Here is a 24,738-nt window from a genome sequence, read left to right as displayed (position 1 = left end):
TTAGTAGCATGTATAGATTAACAAGCAGCAGAAACAACCAAGAACTACAATTCTATGCGAACACTTGAATGCATTTTTTCCTTAAAAGGGAAAGTTCTTAGGGAGTGATGAATGAAGGCAATACTTGAATGAATTTTTTTCATAAGAAAGTTTTTTAGCAAACTTCATTATGTACGTGTTTGGTGACAAGATGGCTTAGTTTTTCAACGGTAACTCATGGTACTTTAAAGGATCATCTTGTTCGGTTTGGCGGGTCAGGTGACTTTTCGAAACGTGTTCGGTTTGATTTTCATATTATTTTCCAAGTAACAATGATAAAATAAGAGAAGTGTATTTAAGACAAGAAGCTAAGAGGCAACGACAAGAACAATTGAAGACGAACACTGTGGTAGATGATGTTATGTTGAAGGACCGATTTAACCAAATACCATGTGCTGGACTGAACATGTGTTTATGTGTACAACATATGAATTACCATTAAGAGTGTCAAAGTAAAGATTTTGGGAATGTAACTTTCAGTTTGAACAAGAAAAATGATGACAAAGGAAAAAGCAAAAAAAGAAAGAAATAAGCATAACAAAAGAAGCAGAAGCTTAACAGAAGCAGAAGCTGAACAAAATCAGTAGAAGCATGATCATAAAAAAAACAAGCAGTAGAAAAGGCATTGAAACTAGGTAGCACAAATACATTGATTACATTCAGTTAATTTATTTTCTAAAATTATTTCTCGAATGAACAAGTCGGTGTCGTGTTTGTGCTTCATAGCAATATGTGTAATACACATTAGTTTTTCCCTATGAAAAGCACATAACCATCTATCTCATGGTTCAAAATATTTTCAAACACATTTTAATAGATTCTATTTATTTTTACTGATTTGAGCACTAGATTCAAACACATAAATTAAGAGATATATTCATAGTTTCAAAAAATTGTCCTAAGCATGTTGCTGTACGTTTTATTATTCTGAAGAGTGAATATCAGAACATAATTTACCAAGTCCATTTCAGATGCTCTATTCAATCATATTTAAGGTTTAAGCAATAAAAAGCTTTATTGATAAAATAGTAACTTATGAATAAGATTAGTCTCACCCATACAAATTTAAAACACAGCAACAAAATCCAATGCCTAAGCTATCTTAATGTAATAATATCGACAGAAAAATAGCAAAAAACTCAGAGCAACCTAAACTAGAACCAACAGAAAATAGATAACTTATAAGGCGAAAACACATGTGGAGAATCTCTGAGACCCAACATAGTAAAGCGTGTAGGTCAAGGTGATACTAGACTCTCCACATAGACATTTGAGGAAAACACAGTAAAAGCGAGACTTTGAGTCTTCGGAATCTTTACAGTACCATTCTTAAAATTGTAAACATATAATTTACCACAAAAGTCAAGCAACACTTGGTCATCCTTCTCATAAATAAAAAGTAGACGTGCATAGCAATGATCAATGAATTCTGTGAATGGAACACTGAAAAATTTAGTCCAGGAATCCTTGTTTCCATAATCCTTCATAACCCAAATATCCAAAAAAGTTTTAGTTTGAGCAAGGACACATAAGCAATCCCTACAAACCCCCAAGCTACAGTAACACATTCGTTCGTCTAGACCATAATCAGGCTGCAAAATCTCTTGATAAGACTCGTTACCTAAATCAAGGGAAAGAATGAACCATGAAGAGTCAATATCTTGATGACCTTCTATGGCCCAATGAATGGCGCCACTTACAAATTTCCCAGCACGCCCTTCAGGTTTACCCTTGTTTTCAGAAGGGAAGTCTGGAATCCTTCTCCAAACATCGCTACCTAAAGTATGAACCATAACTTGAGTTTTGCAAAATTTACAAGAGTTATAATATTGATAGCATGCAACCACAATTACTTTGTAATTATCTGTAAAACGATCATACCCGACACTATATAAAGTGTTAAATGTATGACAAGGTAGATTCAATGGTGGCAATGTCTTCAATTTTCTGGTACAAGGGTTCCATGCTACCATATCACGATGTTTGTAATCGGACTGCGTTCTGAAAAAGATGATGCCATCGCAAGAGTCAATCACGTGAGTACGAATATCACGAGGGTTTAAAGGGAACTGGAGCTTTGTCTCTGGGATGGTGCTCGGTGAGTTGCTTAAAATAGAGGGAAGTGGGAAATCCGAGAGAATGAACTCCCTTCTTGAATATAAGCTCCATAGGCACATGGGGAGGCGGTAATGGCGGGTGTGTGACAAGCGAAGGTGATCTTTAGTGAATTTTGGATCAGAAATTATTGAATTCAAGGACTTACAAACACACTTGAGTTTCAAGAGTGACTTCACAGGGAGCCTATACAAGATTTCAAACAACAAATCGAGTGTTAATAGAGTAAGCAGGTTGAGAGGATTTCTGGTTCTGGTTGCACATCGTTGCCTCATGTTTGTGGCCGCTACTGATGAACAATGTGTAAAATACATTGAAACCCTACCGAAGTATATATATATGGGCCAAGTTTTTTTATTTTTATTTTTTTTAAGTTGAGTTGTTTCTTAATATTGGTTTGTTTTTTATGAGAAGTGATATTGGTTATTTTCTTGACAAAAAATAATATTGGTTTCTGAAAGCGATAAAAGTATCCTTCCCTAAAAAAAAAAAAAAAAACGATAAAAGTATCCTTCTAAGGGTCCGTTTGGTTCAAGAGTTTTGGAGGGGAGGGGAGAGGAGGGGAGGGGAGATTTTTAATTTGAAGTGTTTGGTTCAATTTTTAGAAGGGGAGGGGAGGGGAGCAAATTTTATTACACTGCCAAAATTATCCTTATATTAATTTAAAATCTCAATATGATCCTTGTAACAACATTTATTATTATTAGGTATTATTTTGAAACAACTTTTACTATTATTAGGTTATATGTTATATTATCTTGTAACAAATTTTATTCCATATTATTAATAATTTTTTCTTGTAACAACTTTTATTACTACTTGAAATTGTAACAACCCTATTACTAATCCATTATTTCATCGTCTACATCGTGTTGTTATCGATTACATCGTTATTGTTTCGTTACTTTATTATCCTTATTTAATTAAGTATAAGGGTAAAACAGTAAAATAATATTAAAATCCCTCCCCTCCCCTTGTGAACCAAACACACTTTTAATTAAAATATCTCCCCTCCCCTCCCCTCCGTTAAAATTCCTCCCCTCCCCTCCCCTCCCCTCCCCTCCTAATTCTCGAACCAAACGGACCCTAAGGGTTTGCTGGTAAATCAACACATTAGCTTATAACGGATAAGTTTGTTATAAATAGTGTTTAACCTTATAGCTTATCAGTTTTTCTTCCTTTTTTACCCTTACTATTTTATTTAAAATACAACTTTACCCTTTCTAGTTTATTATAAAATAAAATAGGTTTAATCTTACATTATATATAAGTACTTTATTATGTTCCACGTGTTTAATTTTTTTTTGACTGAGCTTTAACATAGGCATAATATTAAGCTTAAAATAGGTCCTCGTGAGCTTAGCTCAGTTAGTTGGGACAATGCATAAAATATGCAAGGTCTGGGATTCAAACCTCGACCACTACCAAAAAAAAAAATTAAGCTTAAAATAGTAATCCTTATTTATTAATTTTGTTACGTCTGCAGCAACTTAACCTAATTTTTTCCCGCTCATTTGCAAATCCTTATCAATAGTATATATATAAAGTAAGGTTTTTTTATGCCACGTGTCACTTCCACATTCATTCTCAATATTTTTATTATTTTTTCTATTTTTAAAAACCAATATTTTATTTAACATAAATATCTCAACAAACTTTTGATCTTATGCACTCAGTATTTTTTATCTCAACAAATTACACATCAATCAATCAATAATATCAATAATCAATATAGTATATATATAAAGTAAGGTTTTTTATGCCACGTGTCGCTTCCATGTTTATTCTCAATATTTTTATATTTTTTCTATATTTTATTTGACATCTTATTTTACATAAAAATCTCAGCAAACTTTTGATCTTATCCACTAAATATTTTATTTAATTTTACATTTAATTCCTTATATTTTGTGTAGCCAAAATATCTCAACAAACTATATATAATACTTTCAATACTATCCATTAAATCTTCCTTTATTTTTTTTCTTTCTTTTTTTTTAGGAAAAGACGTTTCAATTAGTTTTTTCATTGAGGAAAAAAAGGCTTCGATTTATTTTTTTATAACTATAAATAAAGGAGAATTTTTTAATCGCGTAAACACATATTTTGAGCAGAAACTGAAACTCAAACCTTCTTCTGATCTAGCTTTTTCTTTCTTCAGGTTTGACAAACACCTATACTTTTGTTTCTTTTACTTATGCTTAGATTTTTATTTTTATAAATAATATGAGAGGGAACTAACACCTACGAGTGAGTTTACCGATTGTTTTTTTTCTTTCTTTTTTCTTTCAGGTCCTTGAACTATTGTTGCTGGCATCCATTACAAACACCTACGAGTTTCAGGTCCTTGAACTAATACCTATTGTTTCTGTTTCAAGTCCTTGAACTAACACCTATACTATTTTTTTTCCTTTTCGTTTCAACAGTAGCGTTTTAATATTATTAATCACCTATACTATTATCACCTATACTATTTTTTCAGGTCCTTTTCCTTTTAATATTATTAATCAGTAGCGTTTTGATTTTAATAATAATATTTCAGGACCTGATATCAATCAATATCAATAGCATATATATAAAGTAAGGTTTTTTATGCCACGTGTCACTTCCACATTCATTCTCAATATTTTTATTATTTTTTCTATTTTTAAAAGCCAATATTTTATTTAACATAAATATCTCAACAAACTTTTGATTTTATGCACTCAATATTTTGTTTAAATTTTTTATTGAATTTCTAATATTTTATGTAGCAGAAATATCTCAACAAACTACACATAATATTTTCAACAAAGTTTACATATACGATCTTATTTTATGATTAAAAGACTCCAATTTGTTTATTTGTTTTTAGGAAAAGAAGCTTCAATTAGTTATTACTAATCTTTTAGCACTATATCATTCAATTATTTTTTATGTTCGAGGGAAAAAAAGGTTCGATTAGTTTTTTTTTTTTTTTGATAAAAAAAAGGTTCGATTAGTTATTATGTTATCTTTTAGCAGCATATTCTAATGCAAATGTTAATTATAAATAAATAAATATTCGTTAATCACATATTTACATATTTTGAGCACAGGCAGAATCCCCAAACCTTCTTTTCATCTAACATTTTTCCTTCTTCAGGTTTGGCAAACACCAATTTTATTATTTCTCATACCATATACTTTGATATATATATATATATATATATATATATATATATATATATATATATATGTCAACCACTTTCTTCCCTTTCAATCGATTTTTCTCTCTCATACGCATGGCGCATGGGTCACGAAACAAACCCATGACCACATGTTTAAAGAGACTCAAAACTCTTACCACTTGGACTAATTCATTATTGATTTTGTTACACTTTTTATTCTTGCATTGGACATTCATCTCATCATTTAAATTTATTTTTATGATAATATTATAATTGTAAATTTAAATAAATTCAATCTAATATACTGACACGTGTATTCGTGCACACAAACTTATAAAATTTATTTAATATCTAACCCGGGCAACGCCGGGTCTCTAAACTAGTCTTCTTATATATAAAAGTTAACCCGGGTGATTATTTTAGCCCTAATTTTAACCTAAAACATAAGCTAACTTTTACTGTATTACCCCTGACCTATTTTGAGACCCCATACAATGAACCAAAGTTCACTGCAAAAGCCAAACAATTTTTCCCTATTTTCCTTCCTCTAATCCGCTAATACTAATCCCAAAACCCAACAAATCAGATATGCAACAAATCAGATACGCAGAAAATAACGTTATTTTTCTTAATGTGATGCCTTTCATCAAATTTTTGTTGGAGTAAGCCCTAATATCCAATCAAAATTGATTGGGTTTGGCTTTGTATCATGATATTGATATAAATATATATTGTGAATATATATAATAAAAAGGTATTTCTTTATTGATTTTGTTTTGTTTCAAAATAATGAAGTCCCTAGAATAGTTAGTCCGTTTAATGGAACATTAAGTATAACTTAATTGTGAGACCCCGTTAAACATAAGGAAACTATTCTAAAAGTATCCGTAGTCAAGCTTTATTGAGAAGTGGGATATCATTAAAGCATAGAGACTATTATGTGGGTAGACTGATGATCACATCTCACAGATCATGCATAAAGAGTTATCAAGTCTTCACATAGATATAAATATTAGGAGTAATATTTATATTGGATTGACCCGCCGTGAGAATACTACATAGTAAGTTATGCAATTGTCATAAGATATTCTCACAATGATAATAGTGTATATCGCTCTTGGACCTGAAACCACTATGATCCCTAGATGTGGACTCAAGTGCTTTGTTGCCATTCTAACGTTGTCTGTAAAAGGATAACCATAACGTTGGTTGACGGGTACTTGATGAAGCATGCTGAGGGCCATGAGTGTCCTAGATGGGATTTGTCGGGAGATATATCTTTAGGCCTCTTGATGAAATATGACTGTAAAATTGCATGGCCATGCCGAACTAAGTCAATATAAGATATTGGACTTATTCGTTATTCAGTATATTTCGGAATCAAGGAATATAAATATTGATCTATACAAGGGTGACAATATCTATGCCATGGGATCAATAAAGATATCGAGACAAAGGAGTAAGTGTACACATGAGTATTATCATGGAAAGGTTTCGTCAGATCACTTGACATTCTTGTCACTTGGGTAGCAATGATGTGTTGCTAGATACCGCTCATTGTTTATAATATTAAATATTAGATTTAATATTATTGCCAACGTGACTAGAACCTATAGGGTCACACACAAAGAACAGTCAAAAGAGAAATATATAAGTATGACTTATATAAGGGGTGCGTTTAGTAAATAACGCTAATTAGTTAGCAAAATTACTAAACTCGTTGTTGGGCTTACTGAAGCCCAATAGTGACTTATGACTTGCAGAGCACACTAGAAGTTCTATAAATAGAACTCTGGTGCTGAAGTTTTTGGTTACACGTTTTGAAGCAACCCCTTTCTTCTCTGCACTTCCAATTCATTGGCTAGCACCGAGTTTTGGAGGAGCACTGTTCGTGTGGACTTACTAGAGGCTTTGCTGCTTTGCTTAGCTGTGATCGTGATTCAGAACAGAAACTATCGAGGTAACAATCGTATCACTGATTCATGTCAAATTCGTAATGATCCAAGGAAAGAAAATCGAAATTCTTCTTCTTCTTCTTCTTCTTCTTCTTCTTCTTCTTCTTCTTCTTCCGATGTGTATGATATCTTTCGATTTTCCTTCAGTGGTATCAGAGCCAATTACGAAACCATGAATCGGATTGCTTTGTTACTGCTTTATGTTTTAATATGATTAAACATTTTGAATCGGAATTAAATAATAAAGAGAATTAAAATTGGCATCGTATCATGTTTTCTGTGCATGGCTTTTCGATTTGTTTGATGTTTCAGAAACCGTTTCTGATGAAGTATCGACATATCGATTATACATATCGACGGGAACATGATTGGAAACAAATCAAATTAGATTATCTTTTAAAATTGTTTTAAGAGATAATAATATTTTCGCAAATATTTGATTTGCTAATATTTTGATATTCTATAAGAAATTAATTTGGAATGCAAATCCGTTAATAAAATAGAATATTAAGTGTTAATATTTTATTATTTAAATTTAAATATTAATTAAAATTGATTGATCAATATCATATATGTGATATATGATTTTAATACAACATCATTATATGTGATATATTGATGATATCATTCGTTCAATAGGTTTTATATAATTGATTGTGAATTTGTAGTCAACTCGTGAGATTGAGCTTCGAATACCGATTCTGGTGAAGCATCAAAGATCCGGTCGTGAGATTGAGCTTCGAATACCGATTCTGGTGAAGCATCAAAGATCCGGTTGTCCATACTGAACAAACAATTGTTAAAACTATTGATGTTTGATTGTTGTATTAGGATACCTAACTATACAAGTGTTGTATTATTATGGTTGTATCATTCGATCAATTGTTTTCAAAGAGATTGTTGTAAATTTGAACAATTCGTGAGAGTGAGCTTCAATATCCGAATCTGGTGAAGCATCATAGATCCGGTTGTTCATGCTAAACAAACAATCCTTGAAAATATTTATGTTTAATTAATTTATTTAATTGGAGAAAGGTAGTAAATTTAAAAGATCATGATTTTGAAAGAGTTTCAATATCAGATATGATTTTTGAATTTGGTAATAAAATATTTGCTTAATTTTAGCCCTGTAATTTGTTTTGGAAACAAATTGATTGCCTAAATAAAGCAGATTTAATTATAATAATTATTGAGTGTCAATATTACTATAATTAAGTAAATAAAAAATTCTACCTTTTGGATTGTTTTTCAAAAGTTGTTTGAAAGGTAATAAACAATCCTAAATTGATAGTTAATTTAAAAGATCATGATTTGAAATAGTTTCAATGTCATATATGATCTTTTGAAATTATTTAATCGATTTGCATGACTTTAACTTGATTTGTTTATAATTTAAAAGAATCATGATTTGAAAGAGTTTCAATATCATATATGATCTTTTGGATTTGATCATAATATTTGCCGAAACGATTTGGGTGTTCATAAACGTGTCAAGTGTTGATGCGAAATACGCAATCTAGAATATTTTGGAACACAATCTGAGATATTTTGGTATGCAATCTAATATATTTTAGTACTTGATCTGAAATATATTTTGGTACATAATATAATATATTTTGGTACTCAATAAAATATATTTTGGTACATAATATGAGATATTTTTGTACTTAATATAATATATTTTTGTACTCAATATAATATATTTTGGTACTCAATTAAACCCCCAACTAATCTGCGTAGTGTGATCATATGTCAAATTTTAATTTAATTTATTTAATTATAAGGTATAATTAATAATAATAAAAGTGTGTTTGTTATTATTATCATGTGAATGATTATGGCCCTAGTCCTTTTATTTTATTTCTTTTGGATATTAAAATACGGCCTACGTGTCGTGCCTCTCTCTTATATCTCTATTGTACATTCTCTTCTCATCCACTCCCTCGTATGTAAAACGAGTTTCTTTCATATGTAATGTAAATAGAATGCAAAGAAGTAATAGGGCTCATGACGTTAGGATAGTCCTGGAGGTCAAGCTTGGAGAAGCAAGGTCGTTTCTAGGATTAGTTTAGATTCTCTCATTGGCTTGAGAGAGTCGTATCGTTAGGATGGCCATAATCATGTCACTTTTATTATTGTATAATTGTTATGCATGTTATGATTGGAGTGCGAATATATATGATATATAAGCCGTGGTGAGGTGAGATCAAACTTAATAAAAATCCTTCAATTCAAAATATTAAGTTTAATGCTTTCCAAAAGTTTAACACCCTTCAAGACTAATATCGAAATGTGTAGGTTTCGCCTCCGCGAGGTGCACTTTCTATACTAGTAAGTTGCGGTGCGGTAATCCAATTTACCCAAGTGTTATTCTTTTGGGTTTAACTTAACTAAATTAATTTTAATAAGATTAAAATAAATTTAGAAGCAATGTTTGGGAACATCTATATGATAGATTAGAGTAAGGAGTTATTCACTCAAATGATTTGAAAGTTGTATGAGATACAATTGGAAGGAGTTCCTACCTAAATAACTGAGTTTTGAGTACAGCCCCCGTTGACTTAAAGCAAGGTGAAATATGGATTTCAACCCACTAGAAAATCTTCCAACGGGATTTTCCGAATCAAGTGTTTTGAAGGTCATTTGATTTGATTAAAATAGTGGGAGCGTATTTAATTAAAGACCTATTTAAATATGTTTTAAATCATGATACATTTATTTTATTTATTTTCTGTATTTAGAATTTCTTTAGCATATAAATTTTATTATACTGTTAAAAGTTCTTATGAAGAACAAAATTTTCAGAAAAGAGTTTCTGAATTGGTACAAAATTTAAGAATTGTTCTTAAGAATGAGAAAAACTGTATATTCTCGAGCAGTTATTTCCTAGCAACTTTCTATGTCTATATTTGAAAAAACAACGCTTATTAGAAGCATTGGGTCAAATGAGTAGATATAGGATATCTCATAGTGGTAACGACGATGGAGAATGATATGATCATTCAACCTCAATGTTATAAGATGAATAGTTTAAGCCTATCAAGTAGATGTACATGGATAAGAATAAAATTCAAATTCTGTTTTTCTACCTTTGAAAGGTTAAACACGGTTGCAAAAAGGGGAAGCAATTATTTCAAAAGTTGAAAAACAAAAATTGCTCGTAGTTTTGAAAGGGTCAAAATATAAGAAAGAAGTAAGACTTCTTATTTACCCATATAGTTATAGAAAGTTAAATTTCTACTTCTTCATCATAAGTATATGATACTTGATGATTAATCTCATATTTGTTGAAATATAAAGAGTTTTAAAGAAGCAGAACATTAACTATAAGTGAAGTTCACCTACGTCTGGAATGGAACAAATTGTTTCATTGACTATAAGAGCTTATGCTTGGACTTAAACTTAACTTGATATGGAACCAAATAATTGTTATTAAATTCCATATAAAATAGAAACATTAAATCATAAATCTTGTATTGACAAGAGAAGGATTATGTAGTTGAATGAAAGACAAATATTGTCCCATTGTCCTAATAATGTTTTCTATACAATGTGCTGATCAAGTAATGGATTTGAGTTCCATGATCTTGATAAGCTAGTCTATAACATATGAGAAAAGGATCAAATGAGATTTAAACCTTTTGTATATCATTGGCATCACTGTTTAGTACAAACAAGTGTGATTCACATTTCCAAAATCCATGGATATGGACTATTGGACTCATTTGGTTTTATATCATTTGAAGGATGTGAGTTCCACCTTTCAAAAGAGATTAGTATACCGGTAAAGGTGAAAAGGACACATAATCTATTTGAGTTGATATACATATGAGATGTGTATGGAGCACTAAACATATTTGCTGGATATTTTATTTCTCTTACTTCATCTAACATTACTAATTAATAGTATATGAGAAAAGTGTATTTGACACAATTCAAGAAATCTTTGAAATTGTTCAAAGAGTTTAACAATGAAGTAAAAGAAATAGGTTTGAAAAGTATAAAGACCATATGAGTAAGTCGTGATGGTAAATGCTTGATTAATGAATATAATTATTATTTATATCGCTTCATGTTTGACATGAATCGATCTAAAATAGTTTGGTTATAACTCATTGACTCTTGATGTTAAATTAAATTACAGTTATTCTTCACCCACTACAAGTTCCAATTAAGTAATCATAAAGACACCATATTAGATATGGAGGTAAGAGTACCTAGTTTTGACTTTATGATAATTTCAGGTTATATGGTTTATTAGATAAACTAAACTTCGAATTTAATGAATGTATAATTGTGTAACTATCCTTAGGAAACTAAAGGATCTTATTTTTACATCTTCTTCTTTGACAAAATTTCTTTGTCGCTAGAACTGGAGTATTCCTTTTCAAGGAGTATGTCTCTACAGGAGCCAGTGGGAGTGATGTAGAACTTGAATTAAGTCAAGTAACACAAAATACACATCTCTCTAAGAATGGAACACGAGTTGATTCAACAAAGGGTTGTTGTTAAATCACCAGTTCGAGTAGCACAAGATCTAGATAAGTTTGATATGTCATATCACTACAATGAGTAACATGATTTTGTCATGGCTCAACAAGGTGTTATGATTTTCATGGTAGATGAGCCCCAAACTTACTAGAAGGTCGTAAATGGCCTGAACTTTGAGAAATGGCTAAATGCCATGGGATCTTATAAAGAATCCATGTACACAAACCATATATGGATATTGGTTAAATCATCCAAATGAGTATGACTCATGAGATGAATGTGAGTTTTCTTGTAGAAAGCTGACATGGATGGTATTATGAATACATTTAAGATGTAATTGATTGTAGAAGGTTTCATGCAACTCGTGATGCAAATCATGACGAAACTATTACATCATCATAATGCTTAAATCTAACGATCCCACTTGTCATTATTGTATAATCCAAATTCTAGGAGATGGACAACGATGTTGCATTCTTTAATTAGAATGACCTTGTATATGTATTTGACATATATGTAGGGTATCGTTAATCCAAAGGATGCTAGAAAGGTATATATATTACAAAATTCATGTATGAATTGGAGCAAGCTTCTTGAAGTTGAATTATTTGTTTTATTAGTGAAGTTTTATGAAAAACTTTGATTAATAAAAATCTTGTGCACACAAGGAGAATAGTGGGAGCATTGATATTAGTTTGGTGGAGTATGTGGATGACATACTAGTCACCAAAACAATTTATCTACACATATGAGACATGGTTAGAAAATTATTTTCAATATGTACCAAAATTGATTGTAGTGTTCGACACTAGAATACTTTCAAGAATATCCATGGATGTCTTAAAGGACTAAGGATTGTTTCTTGAACACGGATTAAAGGAACATTGTAAAGAAGTTACAATGATGCTGACTTTAATATCGGTGTGCAGTATATCCAAATCGCAATTTGGAATAAATGTTATGCTAGGATATCAACTATGAAATTTGTAAAAGTACAAGCTTTAGATAGTTGTTGTTTCTATTACAGATGTCAAATATATATGATTTGGATTGTTTAGCTCATAACTGAGTGAAAACATGTGTTTCTTGCGTTGCGAATTCCATTGATCTCGTTTGAGGTAAAATTGGTTTAAATCTTGCAAGCAATGAAAACTTGATCTCACCAATGATCCAAATGTATACTTTGACACTTCAATTTCTTTTCGATGGAAGATCGAAAGTGGAAATTGAAAGAAGTGTAACCTACCAACATAGGAAAGAGTTCCTTATCTACTAGAATAGTATCATGCCCAGGGTGTGCTTGATGCTAACACTTGATCGATATATATTGAGTTAATATTTGATTGGCTTTTAGTGCTAGTGGGAGATTGTTGGAGTAAGCCCTAATATCCAATCAAAATTGATTGGGTTTGGCTTTGTATCATGATATTGATATAAATATATATTGTGAATATATATAATAAAAAGGCATTTCTTTATTGATTTTGTTTTGTTTCAAAATAATGAAGTCCCTAGAATAGTTAGTCCGTTTAATGGAACATTAAGTATAACTTAATTGTGAGACCCCGTTAAACATAAGGAAACTATTCTAAAAGTATCCGTAGTCAAGCTTTATTGAGAAGTGGGATATCATTAAAGCATAGAGACTATTATGTGGGTAGACTGATGATCACATCTCACAGATCATGGATAAAGAGTTATCAAGTCTTCACATAGATATAAATATTAGGAGTAATATTTATATTGGATTGACCCGCCGTGAGAATACTACATAGTAAGTTATGCAATTGTCATAAGATATTCTCACAATGATAATAGTGTATATCGCTCTTGGACCTGAAACCACTATGATCCCTAGATGTGGACTCAAGTGCTTTGTTGCCATTCTAACGTTGTCTGTAAAAGGATAACCATAACGTTGGTTGACGGGTACTTGATGAAGCATGCTGAGGGCCATGAGTGTCCTAGATGGGATTTGTCCCTCCTCATAAACGGGAGATATATCTTTAGGCCTCTTGATGAAATATGACTGTAAAATTGCATGGCCATGCCGAACTAAGTCAATATAAGATATTGGACTTATTCGTTATTCAGTATATTTCGGAATCAAGGAATATAAATATTGATCTATACAAGGGTGACAATATCTATGCCTTGGGATCAATAAAGATATCGAGACAAAGGAGTAAGTGTACACATGAGTATTATCATGGAAAGGTTTCGTCAGATCACTTGACATTCTTGTCACTTGGGTAGCAATGATGTGTTGCTAGATACCGCTCATTGTTTATAATATTAAATATTAGATTTAATATTATTGCCAACGTGACTAGAACCTATAGGGTCACACACAAAGAACAGTCAAAAGAGAAATATATAAGTATGACTTATATAAGGGGTGCGTTTAGTAAATAACGCTAATTAGTTAGCAAAATTACTAAACTCGTTGTTGGGCTTACTGAAGCCCAATAGTGACTTATGACTTGCAGAGCACACTAGAAGTTCTATAAATAGAACTCTGGTGCTGAAGTTTTTGGTTACACGTTTTGAAGCAACCCCTTTCTTCTCTGCACTTCCAATTCATTGGCTAGCACCGAGTTTTGGAGGAGCACTGTTCGTGTGGACTTACTAGAGGCTTTGCTGCTTTGCTTAGCTGTGATCGTGATTCAGAACAGAAACTATCGAGGTAACAATCGTATCACTGATTCATGTCAAATTCGTAATGATCCAAGGAAAGAAAATCGAAATTCTTCTTCTTCTTCTTCTTCTTCTTCTTCTTCTTCTTCTTCCGCTGTGTATGATATCTTTCGATTTTCCTTCAGTGGTATCAGAGCCAATTACGAAACCATGAATCGGATTGCTTTGTTACTGCTTTATGTTTTAATATGATTAAACATTTTGAATCGGAATTAAATAATAAAGAGAATTAAAATTGGCATCGTATCATGTTTTCTGTGCATGGCTTTTCGATTTGTTTGATGTTTCAGAAACCGTTTCTGGTGAAGTATCGACATATCGATTATACATATCGACGGGAACATGATTGGAAACAAATCAAATTAGATTATCTTTTAAAATTGTTTTAAGAGATAATAATATTTTCGCAACTCTCAAGCACATTTTTTTTGTCCCTTAACCATATCGTGTTTAAAAGTGCAGTGTTTAATATGGAAAAATAAATAAAATTACTTGATTGAAAAATAGCTTTGGTGTTACAAATAAAATTATAGGTTAGTATGATGTTCAAGTTAATGTGTAGGCACGATATATGTGATGTCTTGGGTTCAGCCTCAAAGGTGAATGGTATATTTGAAAACACTTTGATGTATAGGTTAGTATGATGTTCAAGTTAATATGTGCTTGAGAGTTGCTAATTTGAGACTAAAAATGCTATTAAAATTAAGTAGGGACTAAACTTACAAGGTCGCTATTTTATAGGGACTAGAAACATAATTAACCCATAAATTTATGAGGCAAAAATGTGTAGCAAGCAAAGGATCAATGTAATCACATACAAGACATGTATATTAAATTACTTTTCACCACATTATTGATGAACTAAATATATGGTATCTATAAAATGTAGCAAGCAAAGCTCTCGATCGATCTCTTCTTCAATAATCTCTTGTATTCTCTCATTGAACTGGTACCTATGGTTAGAAATCAAAGGAACACAACAATGTAATTAAGAACTGGGTCCACTCCCATATTTAATAGACAAACAAAAATTTAACCTTTAGATCAAACAATTTAGTCTATAATATGTAGGATAATATTTCTTTCTTTTTTTAAAACATAATACTTTATTTGATACAACTCTGTGTGTTTAATGTTAAAGATATGTAAAATTAAAAGAATAAAAGTGATAAAAATTACAACTAACTTATTATATTTTATCTCTTAGAATTTTCAACATTTATTTTCTTAAAACAAATCCATATGCAACAATTATTTGATTATGGGAACAACAAAAACTACAAGACAATTTGAAGAATGTTTTTTAATTTGTGGTGGCTTAAGCCTCAATACTTATATGCATGCATCCAACACGGCGCACTGCTCAGTCAATAACCTATTATCCATAGATATTCGTTGTAGCTTTTGTTCTTTACTTCATTGATAAGAGAAAAAACTAGTGAATTGCTAAAAAATGAATGAACACTAGATGCATGTTGGTGCTGTCTTTTGTGCTTATGTTGCTGATTTTGTATGAAATTAGTTGTTGTTGAGGTTTTATATGGTAGCAGCTCATAATGATGTGTTTATGTCAATTCAAGACTCTAACTCTACATTTTTTCTCTCTTTTTTTCCATCAACTCCTGTATCTTTTTATACAAAATGATTTTGCATTGATTGTTAGTATATAATTTGTGAAAGATGCCAAATGATGTGTCATGGTTTGCAGTTGTGAAGCAGTAGAGTGGGTAAAGCTTTGTTTCTTATCCAAACATTAGAAAAATGCAAGAAACACGTAAGAAGGTATTTGATTCTTTAACTTTGAGACAAGCGAAAACACAATCAAATTAATTAATCAATTAAAATGTTAGAAATGTCATAGTCCAGCCTAGAAACTTAAATTAATCCAACTCATCAAAGAATAATAAAAGAAAAAATAATAATTGGACGGACCGAATCAAATTCAACAAAGCTAAGTAAAACGATTAACGCATCTCACCCTATATATTATCAGTTGTTTTTGTTAAGAAGCTTTTTTCCATCTTGATCCCAGATGTTGTAATGTTCTTTAATTACAAGATCATAGGGTAACTCTTGGTTCTAATTGGTGAACAATTAGGGTGTGTTTGGATTGAGGGTTTGGGAAGGGAAGGGAGAAGAGGGTTTAAATTTCATTTTTAAATTACGAACACTATGAAATGCTGTTTAAGAAGTTAACATATTAACATGATAAACAATCATATAATATTTCAATTACACTTAATTTATTTTAGAAAAACATGTTATATAGTTCGTAATTTAAAAAAGAAAAAACAAACTCACCCCTCCCTTCCCCTCCTAAACCCTCAATCCAAACACACCCTTAAAGAAAAACTGCCAAATAAACTCAAAAATTTGTCAGAACATGCCAATAGCTGAGACCATGACTAGAAAAAGACTTATCAACAAAATAAAGTTGGTGTCGGGTGGGGATATTTTTTAAAGGGAGGAGATCAAGAAAAAGATAAATGAAGATTGATGAAAGTTAATAATGGGACATGATGGAAATTTTGTAGTATGTTATTGGTTCCTTAGTTGATATTGAAGAAACCAATGGTGTCTTTGCAAATATCGGGTGAGTGAAGGAAAGAATGAAATTTTCAATACTATTTGTGGTTTATGTGAGACTCTTACTCCCCTTTTATAGCAGTGGCTTGGATAAAGCAATACGTTTCTTAGCCAAAAAATGGGAAAAAGTAATTAAATATAAAGGTATTTGGCAAATATTTTGTAAAAGGTTTAGTGATTATGAGACACTTGCTTTGTACTCACACACAAGGCTATCTTGTGGTTAATGTATATTTGGTTTCAATTTTTGTTGAGAGCTAATTGATTCCAAAGATGCATAATAATTTTTTTTTTTTAATTTCTTGTGGTTAATGTATATTTGGTTTAGAGCTAATAAATATTGATATTTAATTTCTCTCGTTGAAAGCAAGAAGATTAATGAGAGAAATTAAAGAGAGATTTATATGGTGGTAAGAATTAATTTTGTTCCACAAAAATTGACATCATATTGATATTTAATTTCTCTCATTGTTTGGTGAATGGTTATGACTATTATTGTAATGATATTTGACATTAAGCTTTATATTATTTGTAACATTTTCTTCTTACTTAGAAAGGTGACTAGGGTTTAGGCAGCTTAGGCCCTTTGGACCTATGTAAGGTAATCAAGAAACAATATTTATAAAAAAAAAAAAAAAAGCATAAAAAATACAAGCTAGATAAAATAAAAAAATACAAGCTAGATAAAATATGTTTTGAAAAAAAAAAATATTATTTTTAAAAGACATTCTTAGGTAATGCTTCAATCTAAATTGTGTACAAGTTGCAGCACTCAGACATATTTTTACGTAATTAGTTATCTAAAACAGTGATGCAAGGTTGGTATATTACCTTGGTGTAATGTTATCTATCAAAAGGGCAACATTGCAATTATTTAAATTCCATTGAAACACCATAATTCAAAGGGAAGAGCTTTATCTACCCTCAATATCAATTGTGATATTCACATGGAGTTTATGGAAAGTAACTTCCAAAATACAAGAACCTTCTGATGGCACTATTGAAACCAACAATTCATGCATCATATCTCTTCAGTTATTGCAAGAACTTCCCAATGGCACAATTGAAAACAGTGACCGGTTAACTAAGATATGTTGTAGTAATAAATATCGGTTGCATGCAACTTTGAATCTATAGCGTAAAACTTATATTGGACGGTTTAAATCGAAAATAATGTCTTTTTAGTTAAAACAATCTCGACCATTGATTTGAGAACATATAGCCGAGATTGGTTACAACGTTCTGCAGTAGGAAATCCAAAATCAATGAAAACGTATGGATATGATCATGGACTTCAAATAATATACATATTGCTTTTGAGTTCCAATAGTACCAAATGAAAATGATATTTTTATTATTTGTAGCATAGTTCCCTTTCATTTACTTCAACTTATACTTAGTCATATTGGGCAAAATTGTAAGAGTTTGTTTTGTAACCCCAACCACTTTTCTTGTAGCAGTTGTGGATCATGTGCCATTTGAGAGGGAAAACTACATTTCACATCAGTTCCTCCCACTCTATTTTTTTTTTTTTTTCAAGTAGCCTCGTGGCTAGATAAATTCACCTTAAGTTTGGTTAATTTTTTTGGTCAAGTAGACTGGTGGCTAGATAAATTCACCTTAATAATGAATAAGTGGAGTGTTCGGGATTCGAACCCCGGCCCCTGCACATATTGTGCATTATCCTTTACCAAATGAGCTAAGCTCATGGGGTCTTAGCAATATTGCATAAACCTAGCTTTGCTACCTTGTCTTCTCCTTTGTTACAACCCTCTTTTTCCATAACCACACTCTCTTTTTATCTGCCATCTTTGAAGAGCAATAATCTTAATATTTCATTCTAGATCCACCCCTTGTGATAAATTCAACAATTAGATTCTTTTATGAACGCTAAGATGTGTAAGTTCATTTACGATTTTTTGCTTCTTTTTTCGCACTACACCACTAGCAAACCCTCAACTTTGCACGATTCACAAAGCCACCACACCTTTTCTTTGTTATTTTTTTTATCGAGTCTTTGTAAATCGTGACTAGGAAAAGTCATTCAAGTTGCAATGATTGAAACAAAGTTTTTGGTTCTATCCTTCTTGTGAGACTTGTAGCTTTTAATGTTTGAACATTTGTTTCTTTGCAATTTTATTATGGTTTATGAGTTGAAAAGTTTAGATGATCAAACCTTGATATTTGAGTTGCTATTTACGTTAAAAATGAGATGTTTAAGTTATTAAGGCAATTGGACATACCGTGAACAACCTTTTAAAAACGTATATTGAGAAAATTTTCCATTTTTTGCATTGTCGTTGTGAAATATCTTCGATATGAATTCACTAGAAACTAACGGCTTAAGTATATGACAATGGATCACTTGCATTCTGTTTATATGTATGTTAGAGACGTTGCGATTTAATTTTGTGATTTTCATGAGTTTTGGCCATCAAAGATGTTAAACATGTTAGACAAAGCATTCAAATAATTTATAGATTCAGCCCGAAAGTTAATTAGTGAATTTTTTTAGCACTGATTGTAGATGATTTTGGAAAATATAACCAAAAAAAAACTTTGTTAGGATAATGAGTTTGGAAAAGATTCTAAATGAAAGAATTTCCTCAATTATTTTATTAAAGTTAAATTTTGACATAATTGTAGTAATATCATTTTAAATTCTTGTTACGATTGAGCCTAATTTATAGATCCAAAACATAAATAGTCAGAATATGGTTAATTAACCAATGCGTTTGTTCATGTTCTAATAAAACCAAGATTTGGTCAGTACTGTTTTTTATCTGGATTAAGATTTTTTTACTTATATGATTTGTTTCAGTATACATTTTTGAAAAGTTCACACTCAAACTAAGATCATGTTCTACTTTATTATTACTGCTTTGAAATGATTCATAAATTGTCTTAGAGGAGTAACAATGAGATGGAAAAAGATATTGGTGCGAGTAAGGGATTTTTAAAAATGTCTATAGAAATTGTAACTATGTTCAAATATGGAAGAAAAACATATACTTGAGTTAAACGTGTACATTCCAAATCTAAGTTATATTACAGTATGAATGAACATATTAATTCTTTAATCTTAACTATTCTTTACGTGGATTTAGACATCTAATTTGAACCTCTAAATTAGGCTAAGTTGTTTAGATCCAACTCACTTGGGTACCAGTACCCAACACCTTCGTAAGGTACGAGAGTAGTCACCAATTTTTTTTTCTCTTCTCTCTGCCATTACTTATCCCAAATCTAGATCTCATGCACTTACGATTTTACAATCGTTCAACGTACATAAATGTTGTTGTCTCGGTAACTCCTACATGTGCAAAAAATTTATATAAACAAAGGAATATTTAAAAGTTTTTGTTTGTCTTTTGAAAATCACACAAAAAAATACTTACTAGAATAAGTAGGAACAAGGGCTCATACGGTTTCAATCCAGCACTTTATAAGAGATTTTGGAATATTTGAGGTGATGAAATTTTTCAAACAGGTATGATGTGGTTGGAGCAAGGGGCTTTTCCCCTTGGTTTAGTTGAAACAAATATTGTTCTTATTCCCAAGGGAGATAATCATGTCACTATGAAAGATTTTAGGCCGATCGCTTTGTGTAATGTATTTTATAAAATTATTTAAAAAATGCTGGCAAATAAAACGAAAGCTTTGCTACTGATAGGATAATTAAAATAAGGAACACTTGTGTGGTGACTCACCTAGTTCTAGAAGCAAAATGACTCACCTTAATCTAGAAGGATGTAATGTAGGGAGTAATATTGAGTATGTTAGGGTGTACTTGTCTTATTGTGGGTGTGCATTTACCTATATAAGCATTGTATTGACCTTATATTGAATTAATGAAGAATTTCAGTATTATTTTAGTTTCTTAGATAGGAGTAGATAGAGTAATTTAGTACTTGGTGATATTCATCACCTAACAGCTACCTAATTGCATTTCTTAGGAACAATCCGCATTTGTTGAAAATGGATCAATTCCTGATAATGTGATGGTACCATTAGAAATTTTACATCATATGAAGCGTAAAACAAGGGGAAATATTGGTGAAGTGACATTAAAAATTGACATTTGTAAAGCATATGATCGAGTTAATTGGGGGTATGTGAAAAATATGATGAGAAAAATGGGTTACGATGAAAGGGGGTCAATTGGATGGGGTTGTATATGGAAAGTGTGCAGTATCATGTGCAAGATAATGGAGAGGATGTTTGTTTGCAAACATCGGGTAAAGGGCTCCATCAAGGAGACCTTCTTTCTACCTACCTTTTTATTATGTGTTGATGGTCTCTTGTTTTACTAAAAAGATTAGAATCTCATGGACATATCGATTGGGTTAACGTGTGTCTTGGAGCTCCGCTCTTGACACAGCTTTTATTTGCTGACGATTGTTTTATGTTTTGGAAGGCTGAAGCAAGAGAAGCTACAACGTTGCTTAATGCAAAACATTAGGTCAAGCTATAAACATGCAAAAAACAGAGGTTTTTTTTTTTTTTCCAGCAAGAACATTTTAGAAGAGATGAAAGACAATGCAAAATATTTTTCAAGTGATGGAGAGCATGGGATCCGGGAAATATATTGGTCTACCAGCTATGGTGGGTCGAGAAAAGAAGGTTATTTTCAACTTAAGTGCAAGGAGATTGAAAAATTAAATTTATTTCTCAGTCTCCCTACACTTAAGGACTTAAAAATTTTGTAAATGTTATTTCAGAAATTTTATTATGGGATTTATTCCAAGTGATTTTAATGCAGGAATGAAACAAATGACTCCTAGCAAGGGAAGAGCAAAAGTAATTTTCGATCATAGGGAAATATAAGAATAAATTTTGAAGGCATAATTATTTATTTCACACAAGAGATGCACTATTTTAGGTTAAAAACACTCATTGGGAAATAGTGAGGGATAGATGAATTTTAAATTCCTTAACAAACATCCTAATACTTGCAAATATCATAAAACACTTGTTAGAATAACTCGAATAACTCAAACTTTTATCAAGCATATTCTGAAAAACATTATCCAATTGTTTATTATTTTTGATTCATATAGCTGAAATTTCTCATGAGTAATTGAGTTTATGTTGATTATTATATATGATGTGAACTTCCAGTTCCAATGACCTTGTAACTGTTATGCATTCATTGAGAAAAACTCAACTGAGGTAGAGCTTCAAGACATGCTCTTTGAAGTAGATGCTGGGTGAGAATTATATTATTGACTTCCCTGATTTTCTCAACCTCATGATCAATGAAAAAAATTATTTAGTAATTGTAAGATTGATAATTGCTATCCTTGTAATAGAAGTTTAGGGATTTTATCATAATTGCTATCCTTGTAATAGAAGTTTAGGTATTTTATCATAATTGCTATCCTTGGACACGGAAATTTTTCTATATGGTACTCTCCTTGGCACAATAAGGAGGCATTATATGTACAAAAGTGAATTATGTGCATTACAATGACATTGATTTGAAAGTCAAAGACGTTTTTGAGAATAACATCTGGGATTGGGGCATAATTTTCACTCACATCCCTCAAAATATCAAACTTGAAATCCAACATTCTCAAATTCACCTTCATCCAAATGCTATTGACTCCTATATTTGGGAGGGTAACCTTGAGGGCATTTACACCACTAAGACAGGTTTCTCTTGGCTAATTTCGAAACGCATCAATAATGCTCATTCAGTTGTTTCTTGGACATGGATTTGGAATCTTACGTCCCTTGAAAAGATTAAATTCTGGATCTGGCTAATTTCACATATAATTCCCTCACAACTATGTCTCTCTTGCACCAGAGGTATGGCTTTAAATAATATATGCAATAGATGTTTGGCCCAAGAAGAAAGCATCCTTCATTGTCTTAGAGACTATCCTAAGGCTAGGTCCCTTTGGGAAGCATTGGGTTTCACTCTTCCTAATTTCTACGCCAATCAGGAACCTGATCTATGGATTAGAGAGAGCCTCCAAACACCATACAATTCTAATTTCCTAGCTGGAATTTGGTGGAATTGGAGATGGAGAAATACTTTTTGTCTAGCTCATGAAGATATCCCTCTTTACAAAGTTACTCTTCAAGCTCACAATTTAGGTGAGACTATTTGGGCTAGCTGTTATGAAGAAAATAAAACTCAAAGAAGTCCACGATGGGTTCAATGGAACCAACATGGGAAAAGATCAATTATCCTCAATGTGGATGGAAGTTGTATTGATAACCCAGACTTATCAGGATTCAGTGGCATCATCAGAGACAACACTGGTAGATGGATCTTAGGCTTCGTCGGATCTTTGGGAATATCACATGCTGAATTGAAAGCTAACTATCATGGATTGATTATTTCATGGAATGAAGGATATAGAAATCTTGCTTGTATCTCTGATTCGATGCACGCCATTCAGCTCATATTTGATACTGTTCGGCCACATCACCTTTATGCCTCCAACATCCACGGCATCAAAGAAATTCTTGCTAGGGACTGGGATGTTTTACTCATTCACATCTTGAGGGAGGGGAATCAATGTGCATATTACTTAGCTAAGCTTGGAGTTTCTGAAGATTATGGCCATGTGACAACTTTTTGCGAGCTGCTCCGGCGGGTCTCGTCAATTTCCATCGTCTAGATTAAGCTCATACAGCTTTCATGAGGATCTAGAGTTTTATTTTTCTGATCCTTTTCCTTTTTGTTATCCCACTTTACCAAAAAAAAATATTCGCTTGAATTTTGTTGAATGTCAGAGTGAGACATACTTGACCACCATACATAACCTAGGTTGCAAACAGGAACCAAGATATGGTGTTGTAACAAGGGTTAATATAAATATTTATCCCTGTAATATTAGTGGTTTCTGGTTTACCTTCTGTAAAAAAAAAAAAAAAAAAAAATTGTTTAGATTCCAACCATGTAATTTTAAGATTCTTTGGTTTTGGACCATCATGACATCAAATTACAAAATTTAAGGTACTTTCGTCTATTGTAATTTGAAAAAATTTCGGTTTACCTTCCGCCATATCCTTGATTTTGTACAGTTAAAATTCATAAAGGTCAAAAACCAAGGAATCTTCAAATTAAAGGGTTGGAATCTAATCAATTTTTTTTTACAGGGGTAAACCAGAAACTGTTAATATTACAGGGGATAAACATATATTAACCCTAGTAATAAATATACACAGTTATACACAACTTTCAATATACTTAATCGTCAAGATGTGATCAACGGTTTTAAGTGAAAACTGCGACTTTTTGCCAAAACGGTGTCAATATGATTTGAGAACGAACGATTGAGGACTTCAAATAATATATACATATATTCCCTTTGAGTTCCAATAGTACTAAAAGAAAGTGATATTTTTATTATTTATTGTAGTATAGTTCCTTTATTTACTTCAACTAGTACTTAGCAATATTGGGAAAAATCGTAAAAGTTTGTTTTGTTCCTCAACCGGTTTTCATGTGGGAGCTCATGTACCATTCGAGAGAGGAGAACTACTTTTCTCATCACTTCCTAACACACCGTTTACATGAAACATATATATATATATATATATATATATATATATATATATATATATATATATATATATATGTATGTGGTTTTGCTAGAAGCCACCCATGAAGGTGTCTTTTAGCAATCCACACCTCAAGGTGTAATTTCCATTTTTTAGTTATAACTTCGCTAAAAAACACATTCATAAAA

General features: G+C 31.5%; 1 protein-coding gene and 1 long non-coding RNA gene across 2 annotated transcripts; both read right to left on the bottom strand.

Moving 5' to 3' along the window:
* Positions 1-1,277: 1,277 nt before the first annotated feature.
* LOC146913450 (F-box/kelch-repeat protein At3g23880-like) lies at positions 1,278-2,429 on the bottom strand. Its single transcript, XM_085720931.1, has one exon. The coding sequence runs from the start codon at positions 2,427-2,429 to the stop codon at positions 1,278-1,280; it is 1,152 nt and encodes a 383-aa protein (XP_085577057.1).
* Positions 2,430-15,231: 12,802 nt separating this feature from the next.
* Positions 15,232-17,060, bottom strand: LOC146913449 (uncharacterized). Its single transcript, XR_015015965.1, has 2 exons — positions 16,425-17,060; positions 15,232-15,399 (listed from the first exon to the last, which is right to left on the bottom strand). It is a non-coding gene; the product is annotated as an uncharacterized LOC146913449 (long non-coding RNA).
* Between the last annotated feature and the right edge of the window lie 7,678 nt (positions 17,061-24,738).

The sequence above is a fragment of the Medicago sativa genome, chromosome 6, assembly GCF_051527215.1.
Source record: "Medicago sativa cultivar Bolivia chromosome 6, Bolivia_mono, whole genome shotgun sequence".
NCBI lineage: Eukaryota > Viridiplantae > Streptophyta > Magnoliopsida > Fabales > Fabaceae > Medicago > Medicago sativa.
This window is presented reverse-complemented; position numbering and strand designations above follow the sequence as displayed.

Coding starts and splice junctions, on each gene's coding strand:
- LOC146913450 (XM_085720931.1), bottom strand. CDS start 2,429: ATGAGGCAACGATGTGCAACCAGAACCAGAAATCCTCTCAACCTGCTT.